At 39.3% G+C, this 17,589-nt stretch overlaps 1 protein-coding gene and 1 pseudogene across 5 annotated transcripts in view; one reads left to right on the top strand and one right to left on the bottom strand.

The window, feature by feature from the left end:
• LOC122698482 (intraflagellar transport associated protein) overlaps positions 1–17,589 on the bottom strand; it is a 63,897-nt gene that overhangs the window by 32,434 nt on the left and 13,874 nt on the right. For all 5 annotated transcript variants that reach the window (XM_043909580.1, XM_043909598.1, XM_043909606.1 and 2 more), the window contains one exon: positions 12,459–12,614. In XM_043909580.1, the coding sequence (XP_043765515.1) occupies positions 12,459–12,597 (139 nt within the window). In that variant the 5' untranslated portion in view covers positions 12,598–12,614. The remainder of the gene's footprint in view (positions 1–12,458; positions 12,615–17,589) is intronic.
• LOC122703625 lies at positions 348–469 on the top strand (annotated as a pseudogene).

The following is a 17,589-nucleotide window of genomic DNA, read 5'->3' as shown; positions in this document are numbered from 1 at the left end:
GTAGCTTCATGTATGAAATATAGAGCAAAGCTACCAAAAGTACAAAATTATTGATGGGCATCTCCTAGAAGTACAGATAACAAGATGCCTTCATAGCCCCGGTGGCCTCCCAAGTCTTTTGCCTGTGCACTTGCTAATGATAAAATACTCAAACACTCTTCTAGTAACAACAGAAGTAGACAGGAGATTTCTCTGTGATTGGGTAACTTTGGCCTACAGATACACTATAATCCTTCAGACTGGGGACAGAATTTATGCTGAACCAAAAACCACCCTAAAATTTTGTAAGCGATTGTATATTCACCACTGTATCAGACTGGCAAGATCAAAGTAAAACCATTCCTACAGTGCTCGCTTTGGTAGCACATATACTAAAATTGAAATAATAGATCAGCTATTAAATAAGAGAAGATCAGCATGGCCCCAGAGCAAAGATGTCATACAAATTCATGAATTGTTCCATATATTTTTGCAACTAGACAATATCAGACAAAGTGAAGCAAGTCAAAAAGAGAAAGACAAATACCATATGATATCATTCGTATGTAGAATCTAAAATACGGCACAAATGAACCCATCTATAAAACAGAAACAGACTCACAAACATAGAGAGCAGACTTGTGGTTGCCAAGGAGAGTGGGATGGGTGAGGGATGGACTGGGAGTTTGGGGTCAGTAGATGCAAAGGATTACATATAGAACGGATAAACAACAAGGTCTTATTGTATAGCACAGGGAGCTATATTCCAACATCCTGAGATAAACCATAATTGAAAAGAACACGTATACGTGTATAACTGAGTCACTTTGCTACACAGCAGAAATTAATGCATTATAAATCAACTATATTTCAATTTTTAAAAATTAAAAATTTTTTTTTTTAAATCATTCCTGCAACCTGCCAAGCTTTTTCACTGTCAAAGTATCTTTCAAATAATATAAAATGGTGGCATTAAATTAAAAGTTATATTTAAAGTAAAATAATTATCCTTACCCTTTGGGTAAAGTCCTTACCCTTTGACAATTTCATGAAAGCTATGCAACTATGCCTAGAGAAATACTATATACACAAAAGCACAGAATTTTGAGGAATTCATCCATCTTCCCACACCCTTCCTTAATCTCATTTAGGGTGTCTATCAAAGCTGGTCTGAAAGTCAAGGTTCCTGGGCTGCACATTAGAACTGGTAATTAGAGTTGGGGGATTGGTCCTCAGGAATCTGCATTTTAATAAGCCTCTCCCAGGTGATCTTTACATATACCTCAGGTGAGAGTCCCAAGTAAAGATTCCATGGAGCAGTATCTAAAAAATTTATAACTAGAGGTTTCTGATGCCTCGTCTTTGTCAAAGCACATAAATACCTTTGCCTGAAGGGTCTATGTAGACATATTATTTAGTCCATCCACCAGAGGCCAGTGCAGGATTATTCCCTGCATTGTATAGTGTTACACTCCATAATACACACTATAGACACTACACAATACATGCTACACATGGTTGGTTTTAACTACTTCAGTGAAGAAGTGTAGAAAACTATACTGAAATATATAACATCTTATAAAAATATAAAATACTACATGTAGTATTTTACATTTTTTATAAAGTCAAGATTTCTTTAATATTTAATCTTGATGATCCTCTTTTAAATTATAGTCTGCATAGTCATAATACTTGAGAGTAAATCTTTAAAATTTACCGAGTTTCTTCATGTATATTTCATCTGATTATCTCCACAACCATATGAGATACTAAGCAGACAGGATTACCCCTGATTTACGGATTCAGAGAGAGTAAGTGGCAGGTCTACAATCTCAAAGAATTAATGAATGTCAGGACCAGGTTTTCTGAATCCTATACTAGAATAGCATCCTTTCCATTACACTCATCCTACCTACGACAAAATAAGAAATACAAGGCAGTATACTAAGTCCCCCATAAAACTAAATCCTGCCAGCCTAAGAAACTTCCCTTAACTCTGAGGTCATGCCCTTCTGCCTGTCTACACAAAGATGCATCTACTTAAGACAATCTCTTTTCCTCACACAGATTGGAGAAAGCTGGAGTAATTTTTTTTCTCTCTCCTTCATAAATAAAGGCTTCCTACAAGTTTTCAAACTTTATGAGGTAGAATAACCTCTTCTGTACAAATTTGTAATAACATAGGACTCATACATTGGTGTGTGAGAGCAATGCAAACACAGAGATAAATTATACATGTCTTTCACACACTCATTTTTTTTCAGAGTACTCCAAGACATCCTTGAATGTAAAAAAAAAAAAAAAAAACTCTTGAAGCAAAAAAAAAGAAAGTCTGAAAATCCACTGTTTCTAAACAGTCTTACTACTCTTTTCTTAACTCATATTAAGTGTTTATTCAACCGAAAATTGAGACTCCAACACCAAAGGCAATATTCTGGATACTGTTTAATAAGCACTATGTAAAGAGTAGTGAGTACTAGCTCCCCAATCAATCTATAACTATAATGTCTACAAATATACAGATTGCTATTGTTTTTTCATACATCTAGAGCATTTGGAACACCCAGTAGACAGAAATTAGTAAGAATGACATATTTCTGTCTCATTTATCTCGTACTCCCAGATTCTAACTCAATGCCTGAATTATAGCAGGAACAGAGTCAATACAGGAATGGCCTCAACGTTAGTGAGAAAAACTGGATTGACTCCACAATTAGGAACTAGAATCAGTACCCAGAAATTAGATGAGTGGCTACAAGTCACACAAAGCATAATTTGGAGAAGGTGGGGAAAAAAATGGTACTTGGTTCACAATCCTTTTTTTCTAACCAGTGATCTGCACACCATAAAAACTAGAACAAAGGAAGCGAAGTCCAGAAAGCACGTGAGAATGGTCCAGTGGTTCCTCAGGGTGCTCAGGGAGCAAGGGGCTGCAAAAAGAGTGAGCTAACTAGCGTCACTCCAACCCACCCCATCTGGGACACACCCGAATAGGAAGGAAAAAAAGACCAAAGATGTCATACTAGCCCAACTGCAGTTTGATTTTCAAATAAGAAAGATAAGAGTTTGGTTAAAATACGGTTTCCTGTTTGTATCCCTTTGGGTTTAGTGGACCATTTCAAAGAAAATATTATTGTTCTATGCCTGAAAGAACATTTTGCTAAAACCATCCAGATGTGAATATGTACCCACTCACTGAATGAAAGGACAGTCTTGCAACCACCTGTTCCGAGTCCAGTAATTTAGTCTTTTCCATCAAGCATAACAATACATTGACAACAATGATTTTAAAAAAATGCGTGCATGTGTGCTAAGTCGCTTCGGCGTGTCTGACTCTTTGCGACCCTATGAACTGTAGCCCGCCAGGCTGCTCTGTCCATGGGATTTCCCTGGGAAGAATACTGGAGGGGGTTGCCAAGTCTTCCTCAGCATTCCAAACAAATGTTCACGCACTTAATATTGTTTAAACTGGCTACTTAAAGGATGATAGTAACCATCTTAAAAGTTTCTTTGGGGACTTCCCTGTGGTCCAGTGGTTAAGAATCTGCCTGCCAATGCAGGGGACATGGGTTCGATCCCTGGTCTGGGAATATTCCACAACCGCAAAGTGACTAAGCCCATGTGCCACAACTTCTGAGCCCACACATCTAAGTAAATGATACGTGACAAGAGAAGCCCCATAATGAGAAGCCCACGCACCCCAATGTCACAACTAGAGAAAACCCACAAGCAGCAGCACAGACCCAGTGCAGAAAAAAAAAAAGTTCTTTGGCTACCAGAAATTCTTTGCTTGTGTTTTGAAAAAGTTCAAAATTCCATTTGCCCAAGAAAGCACACCCCTCTAATGTATGCGTACATATAAAATATGCTAAATAATATACATGTATGTGTGTGTTGAGAAGTTATAAAAAGAGAAAGAAAATGACTCATTTGTTAGGACATAAACCAGATTTAAAACTTCACATAATATCTTTTGTGTGTTTTACTGAGAAAACACCCTAGAAAAGATATTTACTGTAAGAAAATACCTGTCAAAAACACTTCCAAAAATAATTAAATGATTGTAATTCAAAATGTTGTAAATATTTAAATACATTTTCTTTCCTTATCCAATTACACCTAAACTACAGCAGACACAGAAAACAAATGACTATCTATGGACCAAATATTCCTGTGCAGAATGAATATGAATTGTAACAACTGCAGCTGAAGATTTATGCTAATATATCTAAAGCAAAATGGCTTGATCAGCTCAAAATCCATCATAGTTTGGTGGGGGGAAGATTTCCTTCTGCAACTGAACCAGCAGTTTTCTGTGTTTCATAATTTGTCAATTTTTCCCTAAGTGTGGTGATTTAGTGATGACAAAAGAAATAGAGAAACAAATGAAAATTTGCTTAATTACCATTTGCAGATGTTCCCCCAAAGAGAACAGGTTAAACAGCTGATGCTATTTCTTCCACTGGACTCTGCTATAAAGTAGCTCACTTCATCCAATGCTTCTTTTCTCCTCTGGTGTTAATGTGATATTTGGTGCTATGCTGTGATAAACATGTCACATACAGGCAGCCACTAACTGTATGATAGATACAAAATCATGAGTTTTTTTCTTCTCCTTTTAGTCTTTTCAGCAATCAGTTCAGTTCAGTTCAGTCGCTCAGTCGTGTCTGACTCTTTGCAACCCCATGAACCACAGCACGCCAGGCCTTGCTGTCCATCACCAACTCCCAGAGTCCACCCAAACCCATGTCCATCCAGTAGGTGATGCCATCCAACCATGTCATCCTCTGTTGTCCCCTTCTCTTCCTGCCCTCAATCTTTCCCAGCATCAGGGTCTTTTCTAATGAGTCAGAGCTTCGCGTCAGGTGGCCAAAGCATTGGAGTTGCAGCTTCAACATCAGTCCTTGCAATGAACACCCAGGACTGATCGCCTTCAGGATAGACTGGTTGGATCTCCTTGCAGTCTAAGGGACTTTCAAGAGTCTTCTCCAACATCACAGTTCAAAAGCATCAATTCTTTGGTGCTCAGCTTTCTTTATAGTCCAACTCTCACATCCATACATGACCACTGGAAAAACCATAGCCTTGACTAGACAGACCAATAAATGAAGTGAAGTCGCTCAGTCGTGTCCGATTCTTTGTGATCACGTGGACTGTAGCCTACCAGGCTCCTCCGTCCATGGGATTCTCCAGGCAAGAATACTGGAGTGGGTTGCCAATACCCCCCCTCAAAAAAAATCAATCAATCAATCAATCCTTATTCTCTCCGTTTAGACGCCAGATTAATTAGGTGGATTTTTTTTTAATTGCCCACTTCCTTTTATTAGCAAATCCTCATTTGATGCCTTCTACAAATTTCTCTTGAAGTTAACATCCCAGTGGTCTACATCCTAATTTAAAGCAAGTTTATCACTACTTGCTGTGCTATTTTCAACAGTGCACTTTACTGTTAAATTCACATTTGTAAAAGTGCTTCCCAAGTTGCCTTCTTTTTTTTTTTTTTAATGTGGCTAATGTGAAAAAGGAAACATAAAGACACTGCAAATGGCCTGTGAACTAAAAACACCACTCAATATTCAGTAGGGAATTAAATGACTGATAACAACAGCGCAGAAAAAGTGGCTTAAGTGTCACCTGGAAGCATAAAGTTGGTCAGTTCGTTTCCAACTTCCGCTGGTGGGCAATCTGCCAGTGGTGAGGGTGTCAAAACAATGCTAAGCCCGCTGGTCTCTAATACTCGACAGAAAACAACTGCAAAAGGCTATGCAGCAAGGATTATGTTTTGTTGTCATGTTTTCTTTTATGAGAGAAAGCTGTTTTTACGCTCTACTGAAATTCCTTTCCTGCTCTGAAATTGGTAAGAGGGCCAGCTGCTTTCTCTATTTTTCTCTGTGGTATTTGTCGATGGCAGATTTTAAATTCATTCTTCAGATGCGGAAAAGACGCTTCGTCTCCCTGTGGAAGTTTAAAGATGCATTGCTAACAATCAAATTCAAGATCGCTTTGGGGACCGAAATGATATGTCAACTTTGGAAACGTTTTATGTGCTGTCACCAGTTTCATTTTTAATTACCTTTTCTAGAAGTTGTCAAGTGTGAGTGGTGATACATATCCCTTTAGTTGAAGTGACAACTCGAAGTTTATCAGTCCAGGAGTGTAAACCAATTCCCAGCCCAAGATCTAAGCTCTTTGACAGAACATACACTCAGTAAGGAAAAAAAATAATAAAAGGCTCCTGAAATGAGAACTGTGAACAAGTTGGCCTCGGTGGGCCTTGAGATCTCCAGGCAGGACACTTGTGACTCATCTTTGGCTGTTTCTTCTCCCTAATCCTCTGTCAGTCCCCTGTTACCCAGGGCTGCACTTCCTCACTTGCAGAGTCTCACTGGCCCTATTTCCTTTCCATTTCCTCCTCCACGGCCCTAATGGAGTCTGTACCACCGTGTATGTGTTTCTGCTCAAACTCCTGGCTAAGCTAGTCTCCCTGACTCTAGCTGCCTCTCTCCTTCTTTGCCTCTGTTTTTCAAAATCACTCACTCTGTGTGTGTGTGTGTGTGTGTGTGTGTGTGTGTGTGTGTGTGTGTGTGTGTGTGTGTGTGTGTGTGTGTGTGTGTGTGTGTGTGTGTGTGTGTGCGCGCGCGCGCGCACATACACGTGCTCAAATTCCACTATGGCTCCCAATTAGCTGGTATATCAACTCCAAACTCAGGGCATTATGACATCAGGGCATCTTTCACAGGCTCTTCTCTCTGCGCCTAGCCATTACATGTGGATGTCCTTTAGGGTATGGTCTGAGGACCTCCTGTCCATCTTTCTGCCATCCTGTGTTCTCTTATTTTCTTTTTGTTTCACTTATTCAACAAATACTTATTAAGCCTCAATGTATTCTATATTACCAGGCACTGCTTTAGACATGAAAATAATAATAATGAACAAAACCCTCAAGCAACTAGACCTCATGGAACTTACACCCTGGAGAAGACAGAGTAATTATATTTTGAAGAAGCACATCCACACCTATGGCTCGCATTACCCACATGCCAGGGACTCCCCAGACCTCGAGAATGCCCACTTGCTACGTGGAAGGCAGCAAAGCAAAACGGCGCAGGCTATGGGCTTCAGAGCGACGATGACTAGGCTCACACTCCAATGCCATCACCAAATAGTTACAGGACCTTAGGTAATTCTGTTAGAGCTGTCATAACAAAACACCACAGACTACGTGGCGTGAAACAACACAAATTTATTTTCCCACACTTCTAGAATCTAGAAGTCCAAGATGAAGGTGTGCGCAGGTTTCCTTTTCTCCTGAGGTCCCTCACCTTAGCTTGCAAAAGGCTGCCTTCTTGCTGTGACCGCCCGTGGTCTTTCCTCTGTGTACATGCATCCCTGGCACATCTCTCTTTTCAGGAGGACACCATTCATACTGAACTAGGACCCCACCTTATGGCCTCGTTTAGTCTTCATTACTTCTTAAAATGCCCTGTCTCCAAACACAGTCACCTTGCCAGTTAGGGCTGCAACAGATAAATTTTGAAGGGACACAGTTTAGTCCATAACAGCAATTTACTTAAACTTAAGCCTTGGTTTTCTCATCTATAAATGGAGAATAATACAAATATTTTAAATTACAATGTAAAAAAAAAAATTTACTAGGTTATTACAAAGCTTGAGATGATCCAGATAAAGTGCTAAGCATAATACCTAGTACTTAATAAATGTTAGCTGCTTATCAGTAAGGGAAGGTCAAACCCTCTCATGATTTTATTAAGAGTATTAGAACCTAAGAAAAACTGAAACATATTTAGAGATTTTGAGACTAAAAGTTTGAGATAATCAAAGACTAGACCACCACCTGATTATAAAGTCACAGGCATGGCCATTTGTCCAGAACATTCAGACACATAATATTCTACCTAAGGGGAAATTTCATTCAAATATTAACAAGTATGAAGGGAAAAAGGCAGGTTGAGTTGACAGGGTTGTTTTTTTTTTTCCCCCAAATATATGCTGAAAGAACAATAAAAGGCTAAAAGCATGAAGTATTGGAAGGGAAATGAGAATGGCATAAAGAAAACAAGAAAGGAAACTACACATCAAAATCAGAAACAAAATCTTTGATCTCAACAGGTTTAAGTATATAAATATGGCAGTGAGTAGAAAGCTGTTATTATATGATAATATAGAAACTGATAAAATCCCTTGGGAATCTGGATCCTAGTTATTTAAAGAATCAAATGAGAGAATGAAAAGCAAAGTCTTATTTAAGAGTTAATCATAAAATTACAGTAGATTCATTTCAATTTCCAAAACACTTTAAGCTGAAATTGGTAAAACTGGCAACCTTAATGGAAATTAATCATTCACTCTGAAGCACTCCTTGGAAGGAAAGTTATGACCAACATAGATAGCATATTAAAAAGCAGAGACATTACTTTGTCAACAAAGGTCCATCTAGTCAAGGCTATGGTTTTTCCAGTAGCCATGTATGGATGTGAGAGTTGGACTGTGAAGAAAGCTGAGTGCGAAAAATTGATGCTTTTGAACTGTGGTGTTGGAGAAGACTCTTGAGAGTCCCTTGGACTGCAAGGAGATCCAACCAGTCCATCCTGAAGGAGATCAGTCCTGGGTGTTCATTGGAAGGACTGACGTTGAAGCTGCAACTCCAATACTTTGGCCACCTGATGCAAAGAGCTGACTCATGTGAAAAGACCCTGATGCTGGGAAAGATTGAGGGCAGGAGGAGAAGGGGATGACAGAGGACAAGATGGTTGGATGGCAACACCGACTCAATGCATATGAGTTTGGGTAAACTCAAGGAGTTGGTGATGGACAGGGAGGCCTGGCGTGCTGCGGTTCATGGGGTTGCAAAGAGTCCGACACAACTGAGCAACTGAACTGAACAGAGCTGAACACACACAAAAAAAGTGCATAAAAACACATAAACAATAATGGTGTGAGTGTGTGTGTATGTGTGTGGGAAACGATGAGTGTTTGAGAACACAAACCATACCTTAAATGTTTTTGAATCCTTAGCATCTAAAACAGGAAATTCAGACAATAAGACACTCAAAGGATTGTTGAATGAATAAATCAATAAATGTATTAACAGAAAATCAAATATAATTATTTACACCTGTGTTTTTGTAACCTAAAAAATGATAGAAACATAACAAATAAGGAGGAAGAAGCATTTTTTTCCTTTAGACACACAGTCTGGTATCAATGAACTATATTCACAAAGAAACTAAAATACCAAAGATTGGAAGTCAACCTCTTATCTTTATCCATAATAATGTCAAAAATATAATAATGTCTTCACTGATAATAAACAAACAAAATCTGCATGCTAATTTTCCAATACAAATCTTAAACTTGGTCTTAACTTTCTTGAGCTGAAGAATTCAATTATAAATGTCTGCTTAAAATTAATAAGCAACATATCTCTTTAAACATTTTGGTAAAACACAGGATTTATCACCAAACATGCACCATGATTATAAAAACCAGAGGTGCTTTAAAAAAAAAAAAAAACTGCAAAACATAGTCAACATAAATGTACTGGAGTGAGAATTATGCTACAATATTAACAGTTTCCAACTGTTTTCCAAACACCTGAAGCAGTAATGTGAATTTCTTCAAAAAGGCTCTAGTTTAATTTTTTCCAGGGAAATATTTTTAATAGGATTACTGACCCTTTTAACACTCTTGGAAAGAAAATGAATCTCATAAGCATTCTGGCATATAACTATTATAAAAATAAATAGAAGAGTCAATCAGTGAAAGCATACTTGAGAAACTAACTAAAGAAATGTACGTTAACTATACATAGTGAGGGCTTCCCTGGTGGCTCAGACGGTAAAGCATCTGCCTACAATGCAGGAGACCTGGGTTCGATCCCTGGGTCAGGAAGATCCCCTGGAGAAGAAAATGGCAACCCACTCCAGTATCCTTGCCTGGAAAATCCCATGGATTGAGGAGCCTGGTAGCCTACAGTCCATGGGGTTGCAAAGAGTCGGACACGACTGAGCGACTTCACTTTACTTTATACATGGTGATAACTACTTTAACACAGACAAGATTCCACTTCATATTAGCAAGACAACCAAATACACTAAGACAAATGAAGGGCTGGAAAGGAGGAGAAAACTCTGAAGAAAAAGCTTTCATCTCTTCCTTCAAACAGAATAACTACATTGACTGTGGTCAATTCTGTTGGCTATCATTCAACTCTTAGGCCTGACCCTAAGTCCTATGTGGTTTTTCAGAGGCCCTTAAATGTTTCAGGGGAAGAAAGGACACTTAGTGATTTGAGACATATTTTTGCACTCACAACTCTTGTGCTGTAGGAGGAATTTTTTCAGGTCATTAGTTTATAATGTGAACTGGCGCCTAAGGATATTTTGAAAGGGAAAAAACTAGTATGCCTGGAGATGCAGTTTATGTAACTTGCGTCATCATTTACTTCAGCTCAATTTGGGGCCTAAACTCAACTCAAAATGAAGTCACCACATCTGCAACAGATTCTCTGGGCATGGAATGAGCACACAGAAATCTGCAAACAGAACAGACTCCTTACCCGGAAAAACAAAAACAGTGTAACCTCCTTAAAATATCCAAGTCCTTGCAAGAAGTTCTTACACTTTCAGAGTACAAAAATAAAGTCAGCCTCACAAGTAAGCTCCAAAATAATCTGGGTTATCAAAATGCCACTGGCATACCAAAATGCATGCATTCTGCCAGTTTACCCTTGTTTCCACCGCCTACCCAACCATTCACACTACCATGCGTGTTAGGGTCTGGAAAACATGGAATTAAATCATTAGGCTCAGAGAAAGCAAGCATCTTCCTAAATCCACGTGCATAAGACAAATGGTGATTTGGCCATTATCAAGATTAATTTGATCTACATATGATACCAAAATAGATCATTCTCAGACCCAACTTGACGAAGTATTTCTTAAATTCTCTATTTCCCTTAAGAGGAAACAAAACTGATGGATATTCCCACTACCTTGTACAATAAAAGAAACAGGTTAGAATCTCTTTTCCTTTTCTTCATTATAACTTCACTTCTTTTACATTTGTTAAGGACACATGAATTATGGCTTCAAATCATGGAGCTGAGGATCCTGAGATTATCATAACCTAAGAGATTATGGAACTCCCTATTTTCAATCTTGGGTACACATTAGAATCACCACAGAAACTTTTAAAAAGTCTATATTCTCAGGCCCCATTAGGGCCCTGGAGTTGAGTCCATCATGCATCTAAGTCGACAGTCTCCCAAATGTGGGTTCATGACCCAAAAAGGACCAAGGTTGAGAGCAAGCCAAGGGCAGTCGAAACAGAACTCAATGCCTACAGGAGCCAGGGACGTGAAGGAAGCAGGCAGGATGTGCACACAGTTTTAGGGTGTGTGAGAGCCAGAGAGTGTATCACGCCAGTGAGGCCACAGGGCCTGGGCTCCGGAACTCAAGCTGACACTGCCATCAGGGAAATAAGAGGTAACCCATCTTCTCACTTAATCAGAAAAAAGAAAAAATAGAAAATCAAGATTTTTATGTAAAATTTCCAACTTTTAAATGTTGGCTCAATAAAAGGACAACAATACTGCACGAGGTAACCAAACACATTTCAAAACACAGCAAGGGTTTGGCCTTTAGGGCTTCGGTTATCACTTCTGGTCTAAAGGGTGGTTTCCATTCCACAGAAACCATAGCATCATTATCACCACAATAACAACACTTAGCCTTCATTAAGCATTTACAAGTTAGCCACTATGCTAAGAGGTTTACATGGATTATCTCAATTAGCCTTCATGAACCTTTATGGTACTATGAATATCCCCCCTTTACTCAAGTGACTTCCCCTCAAGCCAGAAAGTGGTGATGCCAAAATCCAAATGTGTGCAGTGTGACTCCATATCCTACACGGTGTTAGATTTCTTCAACGTTTTCAGTACGCTCTTAAAAGCCTGGACTCTTTGCACTTGTATTTTTTCAAAACTAAAACAAAGGGATTATACTAAAGGATTTCTTGGGTCCTTTTTAGTTCTCAAATTCAATGGCTCAGACTCCATAATACAACTCTTGGCTGGATAAAAAAGTTAGCGTTTATATGCATCAGTACCAAATGCCTTGATGAGAATAACCTGATCAAAACAATGGAATGAATGAATGCTCATTCAACAGTCTTTCTGAAAAGACAGCAAAGACATAAAATCATAATAAAATTCGTTATCTCTACTGGCTTCCCTGGTGGTTCAGTTGGTAAAGAATCCACCTGGGTTTGATCGCTGGGTTAGGAAGATACCCTGCAGGGCATGGAGAGGATACACTCCAGTATCCTTGCCTGGAGAATCCCCAGGGACAAAGGAGCCTGGCAGGGGCTACAGTCCACGGGGTTGCAAAGAATCGGACACAACTGAGCAAATTTCACTTCACTACTATTACAGAAAGTTTACTTTTCCATCTTACCTTTTGAAAGATGAGTGAACGTTCTCAGAAATTCTTCATATGTTTGCTCATGACAATTAACAAATTTATCCAAGACTTCTTCAATTAGCCGATCTTCATCCATCATCTCCAATTCTGGTGTCTGGGCAGGCATTCCCATTCATGAGGCCACTTTATCTATGAGACCAAGAAAAACGTGAGCTACGGGGAGTTGTGCAGTACCAGCCTCTCTTGAAAATACTTTAGAAGGGTAGTGGAAGAATTCCAAGTCCTCAAAAAGACAAATCAAGATAGTTATTAGAACGATACACCCTAGTTTAAGAGACCAGAGTTTTATTCATATCTCAACTGCAGAATTGTTAACTATCCCAATTTTATTTTTGCTTCAGTTTTCTGGTTACCATCTTCTTACCTCACAGGACTATCACACAGTTACATAACTAGAAACTCAAAATCTTTCAAGGTGAGATGAACCAACCACCCATTCAAAGACAACAGCAACAGTTGCTAATATTTGTTAATTATTGAGCACCTATTTAACTTATATGCAGAGTACATCATGAGAAACGCTGGGCTGGAAGAAGCACAAGCTGGAATCAAGATTGCCGGGAGAAATATCAATAACCTCAGATATGCAGATGACACCACCCTTATGGCAGAAAGTGAAGAGGAACTAAAAAGCCTCTTGATGAAAGTGAAAGAGGAGAGTGAAAAAGTTGGCTTAAAGCTCAACATTCAGAAAACTAAGATCATGGCATCTGGTCCCATCACCTCATGGGAAATAGATGGGGAGACAGTGGAAACAGTGTCAGACTTTATTTTGGGGGGCTCCAAAATCACTACAGATGGTGACTGCAGCCATGAAATTAAAAGACACTTACTCCTTGGAAGGAAAGTTATGACCAACCGAAATAGCATATTAAAAAGCAGAGACATTACTTTGCCAACAAAGCTCCATCTAGTCAAGGCTATGGTTTTTCCAGTAGTCATGTATGGATGTGAGAGTTGGACTGTGAAGAAAGCTGAGCGCCAAAGAACTGATGCTTTTGAACTATGATGTTGGAGAAGACTCTTGAGAGTCCCTTGGACTGCAGGGAGATCCAACCAGTCCATCCTAAAGGAGATCAGTCCTGGGTGTTCATTGGAAGGCCTGATGCTGAAGCTGAAACTCCAGTACTTTGGCCACCTCATTCGAAGAGTTTACTCACTGGAAAAGACCCTGATGCCGGGAGGGATTGGGGGCAGGAGGAGAAGGGGATGACAGAGGATGAGATGGCTGGATGGCATCACCGACTCGATGAGCATGGGTTTGGTAGACTCCAGGAGTTGGTGATGGACAGGGAGGCCTGGCGTGCTGCGATTCATGGGGTCACAAACAGTCGGACACGACTGAGCGACTGAACTGAGCACCTATTAGGTACCAGTTCTTTAACTTCATAACAATTCTAGCTCAGATTAGAGCCAGTAAGCAGAAATGTCAGTTCTAGAAGTGTGACCCTAGAACCTCTGCCCCTAAGTACTTCACTATGTTTCTCTATCCCCTGCATGACACACACACACATCCTCCATACTCTGGAACTATCACTGCCAAACAGTTGCCTTGTCTGTGCTTTAACACATCCAGATACTGGAAACCCTTTATGTTCCAAAGAAGCCTTTGGACAGCTCTATTAAAGCCTCCTTCTAAAACAGCCAAAATCTGTCTCCGTGTTTCCTACCCCAAACTGGTCCCGGGCCCCTGGATGGGACTGAACCATTTCAATTCTTTTTATACATGATATCCTTTCAAATATTTGAGCAAGCCTATCCTGTCCTTTCTCAATCTTCTTATTTCATCCACTTAACACAAATTTCTTTTTCAAAACTCAGCTCAGAATTCACTTTGTCTCTGAAGGCTTTAGCTTTCTGTCTCCCATCACCACAAGAGCACATCATAATTTCTGTGCTGCTTCTCCTTGCTGTGTTCCATTTATCCCATTATATTGTAAATAGTTGTATACATTTCTGTGTCTTTTATGAGACCCAGAGCCTATGAGAGAAAGGGTCCATATCTTTTCGGAGCTCAGAACATGGCACAGAGTTGGCGGTCCATTGGTCTCAAGCTAAAATTACTCATTTGAGCAGGTACTACAGTCAAATATTGTTAGAAGTTGGCCAGAAACTCTACGAAAGCTACCCAGTCACTGTATCTGTACCTTATGTGACATGGCCTTTCACCCTTCTGATCAATCTACCTGGAAAAGATATCACACTGTCTGCATCCCTTTAAAATATGTCATCCAGAAATGAAGACAAGACTCCGGGTACAGTCTGGAGACAGTGAGATTTGACTAACTCTCATATTCTAAATATCTCACTCCTACTTCATGCAAATATCACGTTCGCATGCTAGTGGCCCCTTCACATTGTCAGGTCATTGACTACTTCGTTAACTAAATGCTTGTCAGCTGAGATAATACCTCAATCCTTGCAAAGTGAACTTTGTTTTTAGTTGCAATATTTCACCTTCTTAAATTCCGTTCATTCTGTGTGAAATATGATTCTTACACAGCTTTGAGAAAAATGACTATCTACAGAAAGCAGAAGAATAATGACAGCCTAAATAGCCAATGCGATTCATGGGGGGCGGGGGGAGGGGTTCTCTGATACTATATAAATTCCGTGGTTCTTCTATTTTTCCTGAATAAAAGTGAACATCTGGTGTCTGTTATTAACTTTATTATTTGAATTTACCAAAAAGCTCAGGAAAAACAAACCAAAAATATTTTCACAAGATGACACCCAAACTCACTTAGTGGCAAGACCCAACCTGAATTAACATGAAAGTGTTTGTGGCTTTTATTTATTCTGTATAAATAGTACAACTATTTATGTTTCCCTGAAAAAATACTAATGGGCTTGCTTTTGAGGTGCTTTTCCAGACCCCACTGGAGATTTTATGTATTAATAATATGTGGCATTTGCCCTGATTATCTTTCTAAACTCCAAAAAACTTTTAAATTCTGAAAGACAACTGACCTCAAGAGTTTTAAATAGGAAGTATGAGTACATCATGAGAAACACTGGGCTGGAAGAAGCACAAGCTGGAATCAAGATTGCCGGGAGAAATATCAATAACCTCAGATATGCAGATGACACCACCCTTATGGCAGAAAGTGAAGAGGAACTAAAACGCCTCTTGAAAGTGAAAGAGGAGAGTGAAAAAGTTGGCTTAAAGCTCAACATTCAGAAAACTAAGATCATGGCATCTGGTCCCATCACCTCATGGGAAATAGATGGGGAAACACTGGAAACAGTGGCTGACTTTATTTTGGGGGGCTCCAAAATCACTACAGATGGTGACTGCAGCCATTAAATTAAAAGACGCTTACTCCTTGGAAGGAAAGTTATGACCAACCGAAATAGCATATTAAAAAGCAGAGACATTTACTTTGCCAACAAAGCTCCATCTAGTCAAGGCTATGGTTTTTCCAGTAGCCATGTATGGATGTGAGAGTTGGACTGTGAAGAAAGCTGAGCACCGAAGAACTGATGCTTTTGAACTGTGGTGTTGGAAAAGACTCTTGAGAGTCCCTTGGACTGCAAGGAGATCCAACCAGTCCATCCTAAAGGAGATCAGTCCTGGGTGTTCATTGGAAGGCCTGATGCTGAAGCTGAAACTCTAATACTTCGGCCACCTCATGCAAAGAGTCGACTCATTGGAAAAGACCCTGATGATGGGAGGGATTGGGGGCAGGAGGAGAAGGGGACGACAGAAGATGAGATGGCTGGATGGCATCACCAACTCTATAGACAAGAGTTTGAGTAATCTCTGGGAGTTGATGACGGTCAGGGAGGCCTGGCGTGCTGCGATTCATGGGGTCACAAAGAGTCGGACATGACTGAGCGACTGAACTGAACTGAACTGATGAAGCTACAGGTACCTCTCAAGATTGCTGTAAGGATTAGATGAATGAATATACAGGGGGCCTCAAAAAATGTTAGCCATGAGGATGACAACAGTGGATCAGTCTTAGTACTCTGTCCTTTGTTTACATGAAGACCTGTGTTGACTGTGACCACTTTGACTTTGAAGGTACTAATACTACCCAAAGACCAATCAAGAGAATTCATGATGCATTACAACCCTAGATAAAGCATGATATTGTAGCAGTCCAAGTGAAAATAAAAAGTCTAGCTAGGTACCAACCCAAAATGAAAGAAACAATTTGTAACTGAAAATTCGATAAAGGAAAAAGCACCAGTTACAGTTTATGCAAATTCACCTGTAATACAGGCTTCAGCAACTCATAGTTTAATAAATTATGCTTACAATTGCTAGCTAATAAATAATGATAAATTCAAAGGTGGTTATTATTTAACTATCAGTAGGACAAATACTTAATTACCAAAATGTTAATGTCAATCTGCTTTTCCAGAAGGGGACCCCAGCAAAATTCCAGCACTGTATTATAGCAACCTCTTCCTCAAGCCATCTCAGGTAATCTACTTCTGCAAACAAATATCAAACAGGAGCAGCCAGGTTGTATTTTATATTGCTGTAAATGCCTTCCCGTGGATGCTTTGAGAGTTATAATAGGAATTCCTTAAATATGCTTTGTAATTCTCAAATTGGTATATTTTGAGTATTTAGCCTTAACACATCTCAGTTTTACTAAAGGCAGACAATTAACAGACTGTGCACAGCACAAATTCAAAATCTTTCAATGTCTCTAATTTTATTCCTGTGGTTATCACAATACAGTAACTGTACGGACTTTTTAAAGACTTTTGCAAAACCCAGCTTTACAAGCTGTCAGGATTTAAAGAGTTTAACCCACCTTCAAATTTAGAACTCTCCTTATCTATGAAAATACAAATAACCTCATGTTAAAAGTCCTCAGAGACTGACAGAGCAGATAATGATTTACCAGACAGTCAAGTGGTTTATGCAAATCCTAGTGGTTTTCTAGAAGGAAGCATTGCTTTTTCAGTTACCATTCACATTAGTTTGTGTTTTTACCATGAAGTATTTTTCTAAAAGAGAAAAAGGGAGAGAGAGAGATATACTTGCCTGGATAACAAGATTCTTTGATTTGGTTTTTTTGTCTTAAAGCTTAAAGCTCCACATTAAAGACTCAGAACATATTGTGATGATAAGTAAATGTGTAAC

Source organism: Cervus elaphus, chromosome 1 (assembly GCF_910594005.1).
Source record: "Cervus elaphus chromosome 1, mCerEla1.1, whole genome shotgun sequence".
Classification (NCBI taxonomy): domain Eukaryota; kingdom Metazoa; phylum Chordata; class Mammalia; order Artiodactyla; family Cervidae; genus Cervus; species Cervus elaphus.
Note: the sequence above shows the minus strand (reverse complement) of the source record. Positions and strands in the feature narration are given on the sequence as shown.